This window comes from Schistocerca americana, chromosome 3 (genome assembly GCF_021461395.2).
Source record: "Schistocerca americana isolate TAMUIC-IGC-003095 chromosome 3, iqSchAmer2.1, whole genome shotgun sequence".
Taxonomy (NCBI): domain Eukaryota; kingdom Metazoa; phylum Arthropoda; class Insecta; order Orthoptera; family Acrididae; genus Schistocerca; species Schistocerca americana.
In genome coordinates this window covers 573647520-573668647 of record NC_060121.1, presented here as the reverse complement: position 1 = coordinate 573668647, position 21128 = coordinate 573647520, and the positions used below count along the sequence as shown (strand labels likewise).

General features: G+C 41.9%; 1 protein-coding gene across 1 annotated transcript in view; it reads right to left on the bottom strand.

Annotated features, from left to right (window-relative positions):
* Nucleotides 1-17833, bottom strand: part of LOC124607302 (para-nitrobenzyl esterase-like) — a 72252-nt gene extending 54419 nt beyond the window's left edge. The window contains exons 1-5 of the mRNA XM_047139596.1: nucleotides 17711-17833; nucleotides 12067-12201; nucleotides 9587-9860; nucleotides 5699-5884; nucleotides 1412-1611 (exon numbers count right to left, since the gene is read on the bottom strand). Coding sequence (XP_046995552.1) covers nucleotides 1412-1611; nucleotides 5699-5884; nucleotides 9587-9860; nucleotides 12067-12201; nucleotides 17711-17773 — 858 coding nt within the window. The 5' untranslated portion in view covers nucleotides 17774-17833. The remainder of the gene's footprint in view (nucleotides 1-1411; nucleotides 1612-5698; nucleotides 5885-9586; nucleotides 9861-12066; nucleotides 12202-17710) is intronic.
* Between the last annotated feature and the right edge of the window lie 3295 nt (nucleotides 17834-21128).

Genomic DNA, 21128 nt, shown 5'->3' with positions numbered 1-21128 from the left:
ATACCACCGATCGAGACGTACACGATTAGGATACACATCCAAACAATCACCACAGTCTCACGAAGGGATTGATCACGATGTCTCTTGAACGCTTTCCGTGTGTCGTGAAATCTGCTCCTTGATCCTTCGCCGTCGTTATCAGGATTGAAGGGAGTGGTGTACACTCGGTAAGTGCCCCAAATTCAGTTGTTAATGAGTGCACGTGCATCATCTAAAAATGTTGCTTTTCTGTTTCTTGTCGGTATGATAAAAACAGATTTACATTGGTATGGGGAAAACAGGTTCACATTTTCAATAAGGATTTTCTTCCTTGTTCTGTCAGTGAAATTAGAATTAGAATTTAAGTAAGATCTTCCAGAAATTGGAATTACAAGCAAGATTCTGCAGGACAGAGCTGCATTCAAAACTTTATTCGACAAGCATAACTTTGAAGCTAAATCAAGTGTTACATGTAAGAGAACACGGGCAGATGAACATAAGAAGAACCAAAGTTAGAAGCTGAAGTGGTTTTGGGTCAAACAGAAACATCTGCAAAATAAGGTCGAAAAGAAAACACGAAGAAGTAAAATGCAGGCAAGAAAGTGAAGGAATAAATTTCAGAATAATATTCAGCCATTAGTTGGGTAATGAGGAAATTTATTTAGCTTTGCCCGTTTCAGAGGATTAGATTGATCTCCAAAAGCTTAATATAGGTTTAGTAGGCGGCAGTATCTTCTTCACTGAATAATGCCATGGCACGTCAGAAATGTACATATTATATGTGATAATTGGAGACACATTGCTGCTAGCACATTTTCTCTATGTACATAAAGTGATTCGCTTACTGGAAATTATCAATCAGTTTTTATAATTATGACAAATGATGTAAACTTTACGGCATGTCATGACATTATAATTCTGTGAAAACCACTTGACATACATTAAACCAATATTAATCTGTTGAAGATGACAGATTAATTAATCTGTTGAACCCGGTAAAGCGAAATAGATTCCCCAATTGAGTAACTGATGACTGAATTTTATTCTGAAATAATACCTCAACTGTCGGTTAAATAGCAGCCACCAGTAAACCGAGCGAGGTGTCACAGTGATTGGCAGGCTGGAGTCGCATTCGGGTGAATTTCCGTGAGTTCCCTAAACGACTCCAGATAAATGGTTCCTCTGAAATAATTTGAGCTTGTGCTCCGCCTCTAGTGACTTCAATGTAGACGGGACGTTAAACCCTAATCTTCCTTCGTTCATTTCAGCTGCGAATAAAATCATGAACTAATAACTTAGAAGAAACGAGATATCAAACACATAACTGTCCAGGCATCAAGGTTCTTTTTATTTCATTATTTACACCTAATACTTGGCCTCAAATGGGAACAGGTGTAAATCGTGCGTATAACAGATTGTGGCATACACGTACCTCGTCCGTTGTGAGAAGTGCGTCGTCCACCAGTAAGTCTGAGGCGTTGACAGAGCGCAGGTAATCCACGAGCTCCTGGGAGTCCTCCGTCTCCAGCCCCAGCGCGGCGCCCAGCCTGAAGGCGTGGTAGCGGGCGTCCCTCGTCCCAGAGATCGAGGCCACCAGAGTGCCGCTCTCGTCGATGACCCTCGAGAAGAGGCCTGGAGCGAGAGAGAAAATATCACACTCGAGGGCAGATTTCTCCTCGTGCACTGCCTGCTCTTACGGCGTAGGGTAGACGTACAGATATCTTGCGATACCCAGAAGCGGTAATTATATGTGGAATGGACATCCTGTCGTTGAGGTCTCGCTATAGTGATAACTCAGAAGGCTATGGTACCATTTCTGCTGATATTAACATTCTGCCGGTCATCTAAAGCTTTTAACTGCGACAGTTGAAAACGTAAATCAGCTCTCCTAGATACAAAATAATACTGATCAGTATGATAGCTCACTGGACGCAGAAGACAGCAAATTTTTGTTCGAAACGGCACATTGGTTCAATCAATATCTCTTGCTATTTTATTCAGGTTCACTTCGTCTTCTTAATGTTTCTGCTGGATAAGAAATCGTCATCAGGAACTGGCCAGCTTAGTTACTGATCTAAAGGAAATGGAGCGAATGTGAACGGAATTTTTCTCTTTCTTCTCAGTTTGCATGTGATATTACAGAAGATGTGCAGTTGGGTATCATTCACAATGATATTCGTTGGAACGCACTCAAAGTAATGAGGAACCATCAAATGTACAGGAAATAACCAGTACCTAATGGATAATGAAAATATATGTACCTCTAAATATGCACGAATGCTGTCTCTTTCGTCATTGTGAAATATGGAAGTGAATCTCCAAGTAACTGTAACATAAACATCTCTACTATTTTTCTACGGAATTTATCTTAATCAGAGAATGGTACGAGAGATCTACATTTACTTTAAGGAACGGTTTAATAGCCAGTATCGCAATCATTATTGTTTATTCCTGACGACGAAAATCTACAGTTAAGACTGTCATTTTCTGATCTTCAAAAAACCTGTTGTAATATGCATTGCTCCATTATACCCGTATGACAAACGCCATGTCGATATTGTAGTTGACAGTTTAAAATAAGTTTATCGCAAATATGAACAATAAGTGCTTTTTAACGGCATTTTTTTATTTGTGATAAACCTGATGTTATTGTAACAAACCTGTGTGGAACATGCTACATACTATCTGTCCACACTAATGTCGACACTGTGTGTGTGTGTGTGTGTGTGTGTGATGCAGTCATAGAGGAACAAGACGTAGCAGACCAAGTTTGTTGAGGATCGGAAGATAACAGTCTTAATTGTTGAAACCAGTCATTAGGAATAAATAATATTGAATGGGATCTTGGTTATTAAAACTTTCTTCAAATATGTTTTTTACTTTCAATGAACAAAGGTTAAAAATCTTTTAGTCACGTCTTCTTAGCTACTGAATCTCATTAACACATAAATAATAATTACTAAGCAATCAAATGTAGCAGCTACAGAACTGGTGAGCCAAGATGATCCAAGTCCACGTTAGGCATAAAAGAGGACGTAAGGCTGTTTGGACCTGTGAAGGACTTTGGTGACCTATGTATCGAAATAGATAATAAAATCTGTTTTCTGATTTACAGATTTTCTTCACATTTAAAAATGAAAAACAAGAACAGAAACATATTAGTAGACATATGAAACAAAACATGGACTTATCAATTGTGCAAATAAAATGAACTAACAAAATGAAAGCATCGACACGCAGCCGCTTAGTACAGATAAGAAAAAGAGTAGGCAGTGCATATTTATAGATTTAGGAATGTTTACAATGCTCGGTGGTAGCTTCTCATTTTAGAGACCAATTTTTGATATGGATTCTATTGGATTTTACCAAACAGCAATTTTTAGACTTATTGTGCAACTAGTATGCATTCATAGACCGTAAAATTTAATCTAAAAATATCACTTACACGTAATGCTGGTTCATTTTCTGTTTTCATGAAGAACATAAAAGTTAACAAAGTCCATACACAAAAAACAAGATAGCGCCATATTGAACAAGATTTAAAAACATAGTTGTGCGCATTTTAAGTATGGACAGTGCAACAGGAGATTATGTTACTTGACTATTTTCAACATCTATGTAAAGAAGAGCACTTGAGTGTTTTGTTTTCTTTTTTTCCCAAGATAAACTGACTACAGTTTCCCAAATATACACGCTCAACAAAAGTTTTGCGTCACCTCGTTTCCGAGACTTCTGTAACCTGTGCAGAAAATTGGAATAGAGATCAACATAAAGATCATATCTGCCCTTTTTATTGCTCATGAAAACCACATATTGTATGTTGTATCACTATACAGCGAGATCTTCAGGTGTGGTGGTCTAGACTGCTGCACGCGCTGGTACCGCTAATACCCAGTAGCACGTCCTCTGGCGGTGATGCGTGCCTGTATTCGTCGTGGCATATTATCACCAAGTTCATCAAGGCACTGTTGGGGCAGATTGTCCCACTCTTCAACGGTGATTCGGCGTAGATCCCTCAGAGAGGCTAAAGGGTCGCGTCGTCCATCCCAGGCATGTTCGATAGGGTTCATATCTGGAATACAAGCTGGCCACTAGCCGAGCGATATCGTTATCCTGAAGGAAGTCATTCACGAGATGTGGATGATGTGGCCGCGAATTGACGTCCATGAAGACGAATGCTCTGCCAATATGCTATCGATAAGGTTGCATTATCAGTCGGAGGATGGCATTCACGTATCGTACAGCGCCGATTTCCATGACCACCAGCAGCGTACGTTGGCACCACATAATGCCACCCCAAAAAGAGCAGGGAACCTCCACCTCGCTGCATTCGCTGGATGGTGTGTCTAAGGTGTTCAGCCCGACCAGGTTGCCTCCAAAAACATCTCCGACGATTGTCTGGTTGAAGGCATATGCGACCCTCATCGGTGAAAAGAACGCGATGCCAATCGTGAGAGGTCCATTCGGCATGTTGTTGGGCGCGTCTGTACCGCGCTGCATGGTGTCGTGGTTGCAAAGATGGACGTCGCCATGGACGTCGGGAGCGAATTTGCGGAGCATGCAGCCTATTGCACACAGTCCTGTGGCTGCACTAAAGGTATTATTCAACATGGTGGCGTTGCTGTCAGGGTTCCTCCGAGCCATAATCCGGAGCCATAATCCGGAGCCATAATCCACTGCAGTAATAGCCCTTGGGCGGCCTGAGTGAAGCATGTCATCGATGGTTCCTGTTTCTCTGTATCTCCTCCATGTCCGAATAACACCGCTTTGGTTCACTCCGTGACGCCTGGACACTTTCTTTGTTGGGAGCGCTTCCTGGCACAAAGTAGCAATGCGGACGCGATCGAACCGCGGTATTGACAGTCTAGGCATAGTTAACTACAGACAACATAAGCCGTGTAACCCCGTCCTGGTAAAATGACTGGAACTGATCGGCTGTCGGGCCCCCTCCGTCTAATAGATGTTTCTGATGCATGGTTGTTTACATCTTTGGATGGGTCTAGTGACATCTCTGAACAGTCAAAGGGAATGTGTCTGTGATACAATATCCACAGTCAATGACTATCTTCAGGAGTTCTGGGAACCTGGTGATGCTAAACATTTTTTACGTGTCTATATGTAACCTTTCCATATCATAAACACAATCTGCGGTGCGTTGTTTAAATTCCACATTCCATAGTCCAAACGCAGCAGCGCATAGAGTAGGCGGTTACCGTGGAGAGTGAGAGATATGAATTGATTATTTTGTTTGATTCCAAATAGGTAAATTCACACACTACACGACGGATGGATGAGTTCCTTGTTGAATTAACTTTTCCAATTCAAAAGTTAACAGATCTGTAGTGTCGCGGAATAGTAAAGAGTTGGAAACATGGAATACTGTCAAAGTTTCGTTGCCTATGCCGAGAGCCAGCCTGTGTTATGTGGACCACATTGTACTGAGCAGGAATGAAGGTGTCAATTAATAATGTTTCTTTGGCGTTTCTGACGCGTCCACAGTCATTTCCTAGCATCCTGACAACTGGAGAGGTCTCCGCTCGGCCTCCAGTACACTGTAGGCTACCGGGACCATCGGGGCGCCTACAGACCGAAAACACTTCAACTGGAAACAATGATTTGCAAGTAACATAATAAAGATATTGAAAACAAGTACATATATCTGTTACTGAATCTGTGGACGAGTCCAGGCTGTCTGCGAGCTACAGTCGCGGTCCCTCACCTGCCGACGCGTTCGCCACGAGGTGGTAGGACACGGCGACGCCGCCAGCACTCTGCCCCTGCAGTGTTACCAACTGCGGGTCCCCGCCGAACCTGGCGATGTTCTGCTGCACCCACAGCAGGGCCTGCCGCTGGTCCTTGAGCCCAGCATTACCAGGCACCACGGAGTCCTCGGTGCTCAGGAAACCTGCACGACAGACAAGATACACGTGGTTTTGACGCTCTTGTTGGATAGCTGGTGAATATTTCTCAATTTCATCCAAAATTTAGGGCTCTAACTCATATGTTCGTGAAGATTTGGTATTAGCTCTCGAACACGGCGTCAGTTAACCCAAAATTCAAATCATTGGATCCTTTAGAACTTTTTTCAAAGTTTAGTTCGTTCGGATACTTTAAACATAGGACCAGTTAACGCAAATTCAAATCGTTTGGAAACTTTTGAACACATTGCTCCTTGAAAGACTCTCACATTTTAGATACGGTCAGTTTTTAGGGAGAATGCGCTTTAGAATTAATTTTTACGTCGATATTTTACAACATTTTTCAAAACCGTCACAAATTTAATATAGCCAACACTGGAGGTTCGAAGCAAGGGGGCTCCCTTGGGTGTTCAGCCACATACCCAGATCATAGCTTCAGGATTGTTCTTCCAAAGAAATACATTACGGCAGGTGACGTGCTTTCGAAGCAAAAAACTTTTTCATCTACTTCGAATCCGTTGGCGCCTAATAAGCATTGTACCTAACGTACGAGGTTTGTCCAAAACGTAATGGGAATTTTTTAAATATACCCGATTTTCAATTTTTTTATGTTGTTAGTACAAGTGCTCTTGACGTATATTTGAATTTTCAGCTGTTTCCAATATTTAATTTACTAGTTACAATAGAAAGGTTTCTACGTGTTTTCTTTCGATAAAAATACATAATATAATTTTCATTAAATTTTTCTTGATAAATGCAATAAAGTGGAGCACTGCATACGAAATATTGACTGTGGCCTTTGTCTATAAGGCAAGAGTTTAAGAATGGTACAAATTTTTCAAAGAGGACCAAAAAGACGTAGACGATGACCGCCCTGGACGCCCTAGCATGTCAATTATTGACAGTAAAGTGGAAGAAATAATGAAAATATTTCTCGAAAGTCACCGGATCACCTTCAGAGAGGCTGTTAATGATGTTGGCATATGCTTTGCTCATGCCAAATAATTTTCTCAGATGTCTTAGGTATGAAACATGTAGCACCAAAGTTTGTTCCAAAAATGTTGAGTTTCGGTGAAAAACGACGTCGCGTAGACATCGCTCAAGAATTGCTGAATGAGGTGGACAACAGTCCAGAAATTTCAAAGAAGTTGATAACATGTGACGAAACGTGGGTATATGGGTATAACATCGACAGCAAGGGCCGGTCGTCGCAACGGACACTACCTGCGGAGTCAAGACAGAAAGAAATTTGCGAGTTCGGTCACATGTGAAGATTCTTCTCGTTGCTTTCTCCGATTACAATGAGATAGGGCATCATGAGTTCTTCGATTATAATTTTGCGGTCAATAACAAACATTTCGTAGAAATTATGCGCCATTTGCGTGAGGCAATCCGAAGAAAACGATCAGAATTGTGGCAAAACCACAAGTGGAAATCGCATCAAAATAATGCTTCCCCTCACACCTCAATGCTAGTTCGTGATTTTTTTTTTTGGTAAACAAGAAAACCCTGTTCTTGCCTCAGCCACTGTATTCGCGGACGTCCCCAGTACAACTTCTTGTTATTCTCGAGGCTGAAGAAAACCATGAAAAGACGTCGTTTTTCCACCTTTTATGAGATAAAAACAGAACCGAGGAAGGCGCTGAACACCATAACGAAAAGTGAGTTCCAAATGGGCTCCCTAAAGAGCTAGCAAAATTAGAAAAAAAAACTGGCACAATATGTTATATCTGCAGTGGTTATCTTCAAAAAGGGTTGTTGATAAATAAATAAAACTTCTTTTAGAAAAACAAAAATTCCTGTCACTTTTTGATCACACATCGTATGCAGGGGAGAAAATGACGCAAAATATGAAGGTCATAGTTCTTCCTCATATTCTTCTCCTCGTCCTCCTTCTCCTCTTTCTTCTTCTTCTTCTTGAGAAGTGCTTATTCCGCTGGTCTTCAAAGCCCACGAATTTGGGGTGCCAAAGAAGCTAACGAAATAGCCATGGAGGTTTGTAGAACCACAGCATGACACAATGCGCCATTCCCCTGGGCGTTGTCGCTCGATTGCTTAGTCAGAGAACAATGCAAAGGTGGAAGGATGAGTAGCTGGCAGTGAGGAAGAAATAAACTGCAGTCTCGGAAGTCGGCCACCTAGCTGCAGTATACCTCTTATCGATCACTTCGGTCCTCCTCTGGATAGGACACTGTCCACTGAAAAGTGAAATTACACGCCGGTGAGACGCGCACTCAGTTTGTGATTCTTGTGCCGCGAAAATCACTGAACGCCACATTTTAACCGAATTCGTTTCATATTTGGACGAGAGTACAGACGTCGAGAGAAAGTGGGGTAAGGCTTTTAAGATTTTGTGTAGTCTCCATATGAAAGTTTTATGCTGTAGATTTTAGTGCGTTTCCACGTGACTATATCATCCTTTTTTAGTCCAGTGATCAATTATCCACAGTAATTCATTCCAGTATTTTGGATTTTACCATTGAACTTCTTTATGTGTGTGTGTGTGTGTGTGTGTGTGTGTGTGTCTGTGTGTCTGTGTAAATTGACATGGATTTTATGGAGCTGTAATACTGTTTGAATCGTATCATTCTTAACAACAGCAATCTCACAATTACTTTTCTACCGAAGGCAAGCAGGCAGATGTCGTACGCTCAAAGAAATGCTTCCCCATCATCATATTTTGCACCTCTAGGAACATTGAACATAGCTTTCCTGCCAGATGATATCGATTATATCATCTTCGGTACAGCTAAACTGACTTGCCGTACACCTTCGATTGACGTTTCATTTCTATTTTGAACTGGTTCATGTGTATATCACACACAGTAACAAATATTCATTTTATTAGCATCTACCTTTTGTCAGCTTCCAGCAGATCCTGCAACCATCCCTTTCGCTCATCTTACGTCATAGATAATTTTAATTTTAAATATATCATATTGTTGTTCTTATCTGTCCCTGACGACAAGTACTTCACACGTTCTAATCTCCTATGTCCAACACTACATAGCCTAATTTCAGAATATATACGTCTGCGATTGATTGCACCGAGCGCACTGGGGCAATGGCGAGTCTTTGGATTCGCATTTCAGAGGACGGTGGTTCAAATCTTCATCTGGCTGTGCTGATTTCAGTTTTCCACCGTTTACTTTAGTCGCGTAAATCAAATGCCAAGGTGGTACTTTCGCCAGCTTGAACTTATGATTCGTCCCTGCTATCCTCGTTATCGACGGGACTTTAAACACTAATGTTGCCTTCTTCTTTCTTCATCTATGGTTCCGTTTTAAGCTGTGGTTTCCCTGCTCTCGTTTAGATGTTTTGGAAAATCTGAAAATGAAGGAGCAGGTTGTAATCAGTCCTTCACCAAGCGTGGCTCAAATTTAGTTGATAATCAACCGTAAATCACTGGAGAGGTTGCAGTATTGTATCCAATATATTTCAAAGATATTACTTTATCGTATGAGCTGAACTATTCCACAGAAGTTGACCTTTATATTATAGCGTAACAATAACGTAACGAAAAATTACATTTTGTTTCTAGCAGCCACAATTTGTGCCAAGCCGAGAAATTTACTCCCTACCTTATGAAGGACGAATGCCGCGCTGCATTATACCCACTGGCATTTTAAAGGTCATAAGTTGTTTGTTTCGTTACGTCGCCTGTTCAGTGGGGAGAATGGTCATATTACCCAGTGGGCCTAGTCGGTAGTTGATGGTGACCAGGATGACGCCGTAGGAGACGAGAAAGTCAGGTCCGTGCTCCTGGTCAGAGCCGCTGCCGGCGGAAAATCCTCCGCCATGCACCCAGAAGAGCACGGGCAGCCCTGCACCCTCTTGCGGCACGCCCGGCACGAAGACGTTCAGGTAGAGGCAGTCCTCCGAGCCGCCGCTAGACTGCACACAGTCGCTGCCGTACTGGGTGGCATTCCGAATACCCTCCCAACTAGGTGGAGGCTGTGGGGCCTGGAACAACAGTGCCAGTTTGAGTAATATTAACCGCAGCAGTACTTTCATTTATCTTTCCATGGCTTACACTGAACGTGCCTCGGTATTACAATCCCAGACCAATATAAATATAAATCGTATGTACAAGTATTGACGTACTTTTAGGTCTACTTCGACAAGGCTTGAACGCAATGGCAGGTTTGACCTTACGGTAAGAATCATCCAGCATTTCCCAGTGGTACTGCAGGGAAACCATGGCAAATCGAAATCATTACTACCGTACAGAAATTGTAGCCTCCATCCTTCCGTACACAATGCTTAAAATAGTGCAGCCTCGTTCTGTTTATACCTAGTGAAAAAAATTGTCCTTTTTACACATTCTTGCAAACACGTTATTTCATACCACAAATGCCTGACGACGCTGTCCACGCAATTTTGTACCCTCCTACATCTATGCCTGTACTCAGCAAAATACTTGAACAAGAAACTACTTCCTTTTCCAACGTATTAAGATTTAACTTTTGTTGACCGAGGAACATCTGGAGGAGTGTCTTTATGTATGTCTCTAGGCCAGGTGCTGTTATTCTTGTATTACATTCTGTCTTCACGTTGATACATTGTAAAAGTGGCTGAATTCCGTAGGTTCTTCCCTAATACCCAGTTCTTGTAAGGGACAGTCAAACGAAAATGAGAGACACGGAAAAGTACGTAAATAGCTTATTATTTCAAAAGTAACTGCCGCGACTTACAATATATTTATCCCACTGCGAGAAAAACACTTTCAATCACCGAAAAATCTCGGTTGTCTACAGAAACTTGACTATATCCATGCGCGCACCCGTTTCGTCCGAAACAAATCGACGGCCACGAATGTCTTTCTTCAAGGCTCCAAAAATATGGAAATAGTGGGACTATATGGAGGATATGTAAGGGCCTCCCAGCGATCTTCGCAGCGTGGGCGACGGATGTGGGCCCGCGCACGTGTTGTCATAGCTGTGCCGAGTACGCTGCCGAAGTGTCCGTAGAAAGCCGGTCCACATCCTTCGCATAGCCCGATTGGGCCCATGTGAGTTCCACGTTTTTGAATACCTGGCCGTCGCTTTGTTTCGGACGAAAAGGTGCACGCCTGGGTTCCATACGCAACCGCACACATTTTTCCATGAAGGCTTTCACCACCTTGTCTCACACTGTGATAAATCTGTTAATACTTAGGGCAATTAATTTTGAAGAAATAAACATGATTTACTTTTTTCCCATCAATCTCGTTCTTACTGACTTCTCCTTGTATCCTAACTACTTTTTTGCAAGACAGGAATATTAGGTGTGCTCACAACTTGCATTTTTCAACATTTGTTTCAAGCATTCCCGATAATGGAATACATAATCCTTCCATTTTCACTCGATGTTCGCTGTGACTTCAACAGGCTTTGTATCCTAAACCGATAATAAAGCTGCAGTGACTAATCGAGTAACAAAACCCTTTTTACATTATGATTCGTGCAAAGTTTTGCAATGAATTCTTCGTTTATGATACGTTAGCTCTGTCATAGTTACCATATTTGGCTAGATATTTAACAAAATTTGAGAGAGTAAAAGCAATTCCCATCATCAGTATTGTATGTTGGCCAGTATCTATGCTATTTCTATGAAATTCATAGGACACTTTTAAAGTCAACAAGCTTCAGCAAATTGCAACTGGCATGTATTAATTATTTAACTATTCTTCATTGTACTGAAAGAGAATTTAAATATTCGCATCGCAAGGAATGTAATTTAATGAATGAATTATCATGATTTTGCCTCACACCTTGGTGTACAGTAATTCAATGGTCGTTTTCTTTAGCACTACGACACCACGATATCACGAAATGTGAAAGTTAAAAAGTTTCCTAGAGGGTTGTTAAAAGACAGATATTTCATTCCAGTAGCCTAATCTAAAAACGAGACTACAGTGCTCTGTAAGTGATACGTAAGTGTGTTGCTGAGTGTACCTGAACAGTAACTGAAATTCAATATTTAAACTGCGACACAAATAATTAACGGAAAAACTGTTGTTTCATTGATCACTTTTATTAGTTTTCCAAAATTTTTCAACATTTTATTCACTTAACTTTCGGCCGTTCCTGTTATGTTGTTGTGTATGCCATTGATATTTCGGATTTTTCTGAGATGTCGAGTTATAACTGGCGTGGTGCGATATTGCCATTCATATTTCAGAGCTCACCTGAAATCGCAGTATCCCAAGAGGGGGCTCGGCATACGGGATTCCCAAGAAGGCTGTGTATGTTGTGTTGTAGAGGCTTGTGGCTGTTTGCCCGAGCAGTGTACCCTGCTCCACGGTCACCAAGACTTCTTCTCCCTAAATAAATAAGAAAGAGCTTATTGTTTAGTTCACGACAAAATGTCAGACTTGCTATGCAACTAATAATTTCACTGATAATAGCTGAGTGCCTCTCCTGGTAAATTGTTAGTCCAAAGCTGCCAATGCAAAGAAGTTTTAAGGTTTTATCCTATTTAATCGGGTCTAAATCATGTCTTTGTAGCGTTGCGCTGTAATAATTACAGCCAGACAGTGTGACCGAGCGGTTCTAGGCGCTTCAGTCTGGAACCGCGCGACCGCTACGGTCTCAGGTTCGAATCCTGCCTCGGGCATGTGTGTGTTTTCCTTGAGTTAGTTAGGATTACGTAGTTCTAAGCTCTAGGGGACTGATGAATTCAGCAGTTAAGTCCCATAGTGCTCATAGCCATTTGAACCATTTTTGTAATTATTACAAAGGGTCTATACACTGAAGAAAAGTGCAAACACAATTCAACCATTATGATTCCAATTCGAGGCTTTTCTTTATACCATTATCACATGTCTTTTTGATGGTGGGAGCTTTTCCTTCCTATACACAGAGAACAAATTTCTTGGTGGGAAAATACTGCTGACCTTTTACATTCATTCCTCATATCTTTCCTTCCCGTTCTCATTTTCTCAACATTATTATTTACCTCTGAAGTCTAGTGAGCATATTCCAAATGGTTTAAATGGCTCTGAGCACTATGGGACTTAACATCTGTGGTCATCAGTCCCCTAGAACTTAGAACTACTTAAACCTAACTAACCTAAGGACATCACACACATCCATGCCCGAGGCAGGATTCGAACCTGCGGCCGTAGCTGTCACGCGGTCCCAGACTGAAGCTCCTAGAACCGCACGGCCACACCGGCCAGCGACCATATTCCATGTTAGATTTTAGTTCACTGAAATTATTAATCGATGAAGCCTTATACGTAACATTTTGTTAAATAATTACACAGACAGACAGTCTATTTCATGCTAATATAATCTAAAGGTGCCCATTTCCTTATGAACTAACGCCATACAATTGCGGAGATGAGAAAAATTACTTATAATAACTTAGTAAAGTATCTACTACACAAAATTTATGGACCTCTAATTATATAGTTAATGTGTTAAGCAAATCTCGGAAGTATGGGCAACAACTGCAATTTATTTCGGTGTAAAACCTGGGAATTTCTGAACTGTACTGTCTTCGAATATTTGAATATCAGGTTAATCGGGTTCTAACATTATGATTAAGGGTGTTTATGCATCATTTTCAAGCAGATACCTCTCAATGTCGTTAGAGAGAAATATAATCGTCATCATCTTCTGTAAGTGTCGCAGGCGACGAAATGGTTGCCAACATTTTCTTTCCCATTATTTAGTTCGCTGTTAACATAATAGTTTCAGCTTTTCTTCACTAGTTCCAGTTTTTGTGATCACAAAATTAAAAATTTAGCGACCATTTAAACAGTGAAGCATTCAATATGATCGCATTTAAGCAGTGAAACAGTTAATGTGATCGGTGGGAGGTACGACTAACAATATAAACTGGAACTGTCCTTGAAACTTAGTAGATTAGAGAAAAAGGATAAATATCAGATAGTACAGAGGCTGACACATCCCAAGGCTAACAGCTTGTCTATCTACGATCTAACAAATAGGCCTAGATCAGATAATTCTTCGCTCTGATGGACAGACGACAGACACCTAATAATAAGGGCATTCGCAAACAAACTGAGTGAGACCAATTTGCCAACATTAGTGTGAACGTACACCAGTTTATGTCCTTTACGCTTTCGACCGAGTGGACCACGTGTTCCTTCGAGGGGTCATGGAACAAGGGGGAATCCCCCTCATGTTTGTGGACACGATCTTGATTAATGGCGCCAACTCGAGAGTCTTGGTGAACGGTGTTAGCTCAGAAAATTTCACGATCCAATCCTCAGTGCGGCAAGGTTGCCCTCTTTCGGCCATCTTATTTGCAGTCACTCTTGAACCTGCACTACGCAGCCTCCGACAACGACTTGAAGACGTCCAACTACAGACCGCATATTTACAATGCCGCTCATACGCCGACGACGTCGTTCTTTTGATCTAGTCAGGAGACGAAACTCAGGAGGCGGTGGAATGGTTTCAGCAATATGGAGCGTTGGCGGGTAGTGTCATCAACCTACGAAAGACCGATGTATAGTCGTGGGCATAGGGCTGCCACCAGGGACAGGAATGCCCAAGGTTGGGAGTGGTATTCCATAGAGACATACGACGTACAACAACGGATAATTATCGTCGGCTACTGCGACAGTTCGCGCATTAATACCACAACATGCTATGCGCGCCATAGATATGTTCCAGCACGCATGTTGTGCCAACGTCTATTTGGCACCGAAAATAAATCACTTGGTACATATACTGCCATTGTCCACCACGATCGTGTCAGTACTACAGTCGACCTTCGGACATTTCATAAGTGATGAGCTCCTCTTCAAAATCCGCTTTGATACCTTGCGCTGCCACGGAAAGGAGGAGGCATTGTACGCGTAAACGTGAGGAACAGGGCGCGTGCGCTCTTTCTTAGTACGACGCAACGCTGTTGGAGAACAGAGCACGTCCCCTCAATGGGCGCGGTGATCAACGAAGTGGCTCCACATTCACTCCGTCCACCAGTCGATGTTGGCCACATAGTGGCACCGCTCGCACACATTCTGGACTACTTACAGTTACTTTCAGGACAGTTTGCCGGAGACCAGGCTGCCCACAACGAAAGCCATATCGAAGCTTCCATCAGCAACAATCTTGCAGTGTGGCCGAACGGAAGTACCCGGCGATGCAGTGGCAGAGAATATGGAGAGCAGCATCTTTCCTCTCTCCCTACATAGGTACGTGCGTTGTGGTATATAGTGGTGAACGGCAGATTCCCGAAACGTCAACGACTGTACTCTGTTCATCTGGTCGACACGCCGATAAGCTCTCACTGCCGGTCGTCGACTCCTACGAGCACCGTTTAGTTTCTTGCACGGAAATCGACTGTTGACTTCTAACGACGAAAGTGCTGGCCCTTTTACTGCGCACGCCGCACACGGCTACCAAAGCCGACGACCTACTGTTCCCGGACTAAGTAGACTTTCTTACCGCCAGGACAAACGCTGTAAACTGGATAAAGGTGATGGCGACGTATTATTTGTATCTCACCGATGACAGGTACATCATAGACTTCTGGTACATACTGCCAGAGCGACATGATATCTTGCGGCTACACGTGAAACAGAACATTTTTTTCCAATTACTTGGGTTCGTTATTCACGGAATCTCCAGATAGTTGGGGTGTTCCGGGTATGAGAAGTGAAATGAAGAGACAGCTCAACATTCGGGAACTAACATTCATGCCTGATGTATTCAGGGGACCATATATCGTTTCTATCTTAGCGAGAAGCCGACCAGGATACAGGCCAAAAGGACCGCTGCATAGCCACCGTTTTCTTTTCTTTCTTTTTCTAGTGAACTCTTTGAGTCTAGATGGCGTTAGCAGCCGTTTTTACGTTTGGATGTGTTGAATGGCACCTTTAGGTTCTGTATGTTGTGCTTACCGCCTATGAAAGGTAATGAAAATCAATAGCCACAAAAAAACCTCATATAAAAATTAAAAAATACTAAACAAATAATTAAAAATAAATAAATAAAAAAATCCCTTTCATACCTTGGACCACATCCCCAGAAAAAGGAGGGTGGAGACACTGTGACCAGGCCTCGGGTTGCGAACACTGCCCACCCTGCCTCCGCCAGCCCATGACCTGATTCCCCCCCCCCCCCCACAAAAGCAACAACAGGCTAGCTTTGCTGCCTTGGGATCACGGGGTCCCGGGTTCGATTCCCTGCCGGATTGGGAATTTTCTCTGCCCCGGGGCTGGGCGTTTGTGTTGTTATCATCATCATCATTCGTGAAAGTGGCTCGATTGGACTGTGAAAAGATTGTGACTTTGTATGGGCGCTGATGACCGGGCTGTTGCGAGGCCCACAAACCAAACAACATCATCATCACTGCTCTCCTAACGTTAATTTTCATTTCGTTCAACTTTTGGTTGTCAGCTAGCTATTGACTTCTCTAGAAAGCATTATTATGCGAAGACAAACGACTGTTGAATGGTACCAAACTACCTACATGGTGTTCAGATGAAAGCTATCATTAATGGGAAATGTATCAAGACATACCGCGTCTCAGCATTGTCTGTATTCTACACTACGTCGAATGACAAAGTTAATCAGACAGATGATGAAGAACCGAAGAACCGAATTTAACACATTTTGACCATTCTATACTCACTGCCAAACCCTACCACGGCCAGCAAGGTTCCGGATCTCTCCCGAATGGAGAACGTTTGGTGAATTAAGAGCAAGGCTCTCCAGTCAGCTCTGGATTTTGGACAGAATTTGACTCGATATCCCTCAGGAGGACATCAGCAACTATCAGTCAGTGCCAAGCCAAATAATATCTTGCATAATGGCCAGAGGAGGACCAACGTATTACTGACTCGCTGAGATTGTGAAGCTTAAATAAATCATCCATTATTTTTCAGAAATGGTAATCATTCGTTTGTCTGTACATGTACACAACATCTACCGATTTCAGTCTTTTGCCATAGAGTTTATAGTGCGCGTCGCTGTCAGTTAGGCATTTATTGGTTTTGAGACAATCTTGGTGAATTCCGGCAGCTGAAACCATCACTTTCTAGATCATTTCAACTCGATAAAAGAATCTTCCCTAACAAGATAGATGATAAAGATAACAATCCCCGAGGATTAAACCACTGGGAACTTAGTTTGGTCATACACTAAGGATGTGCTGATGCTATACACCAATATCACTGATCGTTCCGACAATGGAAAGTGATGTGATGTCAGTGAAAGTCACAAAAATCTTCAGTGCTCGGAAAGTGTAACCAAAATAGAATTATCGAGATTACCAATTCTTGTTTTGAGGATGACTCATATTGCCAGAATATTTCGTTGACTCCTGAAACAAACGGCGTTTTCAGTATCTCATGGATAGTACTATTGCTTATGTAGGTGTGATACACTCATTATTTTCAACAAATTATTTCATGACTTCATTTATCTACAAGAAATTAAACGAAAGCACTAACTTCTCGTCGCAAATAAGAACCACGATACAGCAATAAATTCTGTAAGACCCATATAACAGTAATTGACGATATGCATTACGGCTCATTTCATTGTTGCTATAATTGCTCCTTCTATATTAATAACGCTCGTTGTCATAACAGTAAAACGTCGCAGAGTTTTCTAGGAAATACAGTCCAAAATTGAACAATACATACTACAGAGTAATTTTTTCTAAATACCTTATGACTTAAAAAATTTACTGATCCAGATTTTTAACATCTATGCGCACCATGAACAAAAGCGCATGCTTGAAATTTCATCAAAGGCTATTTAAAGTAGATGAAGTTCTCGAGCGCCGTGTAGTTCTGTGTAACACCTGTAAGGCGTGAATGAATATGGTGGAAGAGTGGCCTTTACCTTGACCAAGGCTGCAAAGATGGTAAGCAGTAATGACACGAGTGGTGAGCTGGGAAAGTTCATAGCGGCTGCGTTAGCTACGACGGATAGACAGTACCGCTTGAAGCTAACTACCTACAGTGCCGGACTGACGCCTCTAAACCTCCATAGCGCACCTGATATTGTCATTAAGTTGCTCAAAGGCCTCTCTTGATTAGATTATTTTGAGTGTCGTATGTTAACTCAGCAGCTCTGGCAGATACCTCGCAGTTCGAGAGTGCAATTACGAGAGGAAAAGGGAATGACAGATACAAACTTTAATCTAGAAGGTCATCTCTAATAATCTTCTTCTATTTTGATGTACTTCAACTCGTCCATTTTTTTCTTAAGATTTTCATGATCTGCGTACTACTGTCAATTTTTTTCCGTTACGGGAAATTGGTCTTTGTAACCTCAGATTTTCCCCTAATGTGCTTGATTCGCTCTGTTTCTCAACAGTTCTGTGGTGTCCTGCCTCATTTGAGCTCACGGCCAAGCTCACAGGTGAAAAACACACAAAGACGAGGAGATCATAATCATGTCGCCATAATATTAATAGTAAGTATTTTTTATGTTTCTATACGACACGCAGTAAACTAAGATAAGAATTAACGTAATCCGTGAAATGTATTTGCTTATAGCGCTTTCTAAAGTATTCGAGTGATGCTGATTGGGGACTCCAATGATAATTCCGCCAAAACACAGTAGCTACATAATTATAATAGCTCCGAAACACTATTCGGATGTGAAGAACCTGTAAGACTATGTACAGTTATCATATAATATACTGAAGGCAGGTCCTCACAGATTGTTCCGAATTTTTACCACTTACAGCCCTAATTAGTTACTTGTCACCTTGTCCCTTCCTAAACGTTGCGACACTCTTAGGAATGGAAGCAGCTCCAAGAGTTGGAGTAGATTATTTTAATATATGTCTAGAGGACAAGCTCTCTAATTCTATTAAATTTTATTGGCACCGTAGGCCGTTATGATTTTCATGACTTGTAGTTCGCTGGAAACCTTAATTTAGTAATTAGAGTTAGATAGTTAGTTAATGTTGCGTAGATCATTTGAACGATTATTTTAGAGAAATGATGCGAAACGAGTCAGTTTACTGGATATGTATACAAGAATAATGTTAACTATAACGATCATCAAATTTTTAGCCCCACTCATAGAGCTACACTTGAAAACAAGTGTATTATGCTCTTTCCTACAGTGTACCAGTTTTAAATATAAATTCGTCCTCGCAATAGAAGTAGATGGCCAGGAGAAATGATTTTAGGTTGTATTTAAAACTTGTTTTGCTGCTTGTCAGACATTTAAGTTGTAGGGCAAATGAACAAAAATTTTAGCATACTGAATTTATTTCTGATCCACTGACAGCTTTAATGTTAGGTAATAAATGCCATTATTTAATCTACTGTTAAATGTATGGACATAACTGCTCTTCTTATATAGTGACTGATTATTTATGACGAATTTCATGAGCAAAGGTATGTACTGTAATGGTACAGCTTATATCCCTAACTCCTTGAAGTGGAATCTACATTGTTTAACACCACATCTTATTTTTACAGTTCGGAGTTGTGCAATCAGTACTTTCTTTCTGAGTGGTGAGTTACACAAGAAAACTATTCGGTTCTGACCAATCAATACTTTCTTTCTAAGTGTGGAGTTACATCAGAAAACTATTCCATAAATCGTTATTGAGTGGAAGTATGCAAAATATGTCAGGATTTTGATTCGCTTGTTTCCAAAACTATCAATTAGTCAAAGAGCAAAGTGAGCTGAATTTCACTGTTTGAGCTCAGGAACATGTTTTTATCAACATGTACAGTTAAAAATGTGGAGCGATGTACCCTACTTACTGAATCTTGTTCATGTCTTACATAAATCAAGAGTTGGCATAATTCTATTTTATCTACAGAACAGAATATAGCGTATTTTCTCCAAATCAAGAAGGTCCGGTTTCAGAGATCCACTTAATAATTCCGCAATTGACATCGTTACTATCTCCTGTTATTGTCTCTAGGGACAGGCAAGGAACTCCAACCCCAAAACCGACAGCCGGCACCTGATCAACACAGTGCATGCACGTTTGCATACTTTCATTCAACAAAATGTCGGGACCACCGATTAATAATCTACCAGCATTGCACATTAGCAGGGGCGTATCTCGCTCTTACAGGGTGTTTCAAAAATGACCGGTATATTTGAAACGGCAATAAAAACTAAACGAGCAGCGATAGAAATACACCGTTTGTTGCAATATGCTTGGGACAACAGTAGTTACAATTTTCAACAACAGATGGCGCTGCAAGTGATGTGAAAGATATAGACGACAACGCAGTCTGTGGGTGCGCCATTCTGTACGTCGTCTTTCTGCTGTAAGCGTGTGCTGTTCACAACGTGCAAGTGTGCTGTAGACAACATGGTTTATTCCTTAGAACAGAGGATTTTTCTGGTGTTGGAATTCCACCGCCTAGAACACAGTGTTGTTGCAACAAGACGAAGTTTTCAACGGAGGTTTAATGTAACCAAAGGACCGAAAAGCGATACAATAAAGGATCTGTTTGAAAAATTTCAACGGACTGGGAACGTGACGGATGAACGTGCTGGAAAGGTAGGGCGACCGCGTACGGCAACGACAGAGGGCAACGCGCAGCTAGTGCAGCAGGTGATCCAACAGCGGCCTCGGGTTTCCGTTTGCCGTGTTGCAGCTGCGGTCCTAATGACGCCAACGTCCACGTATCAGCTGCGGTCCAAATGACGCCAACGTCCACGTATCGTCTCATGCGCCAGAGTTTACACCTCTATCCATACAAAATTCAAACGCAGCAACCCCTCAGCGCCGCTACCATTGCTGCACGAGAGACATTCGCTAACGATATAGTGCACAGGATTGATGACGGCGATATGCATGTGGGCAGCATTTGGTTTACTGACGAAGCTTATTTTTACCTGGACGGCTTCGTCAATAAACAGAACTGGCGCATATGGGGAACCGAAAAGCTCCATGTTGCAGTCCCATCGTCCCTGCATCCTCAAAAAGTACTGGTCTGGCCCGCCATTTCTTCCAAAGGAATCATTGGCCCATTTTTCAGATCCGAAACGATTACTGCATCACGCTATCTGGACATTCTTCGTGAATTTGTGGCGGTACAAACTGCCTTAGACGACACTGCGAACACCTCGTGGTTTATGCAAGATGGTGCCCAGCCACATCGTACGGCCGACGTCTTTAATTTCCTGAATGAATATTTCGATGATCGTGTGATTGCTTTGGGCTATCCGAAACATACAGGAGGCGGCGTGGATTGGCCTCCCTATTCGCCAGACATGAACCCCTGTGACTTCTTTCTGTGGGGACACTTGAAAGACCAAGTGTACCGCCAGA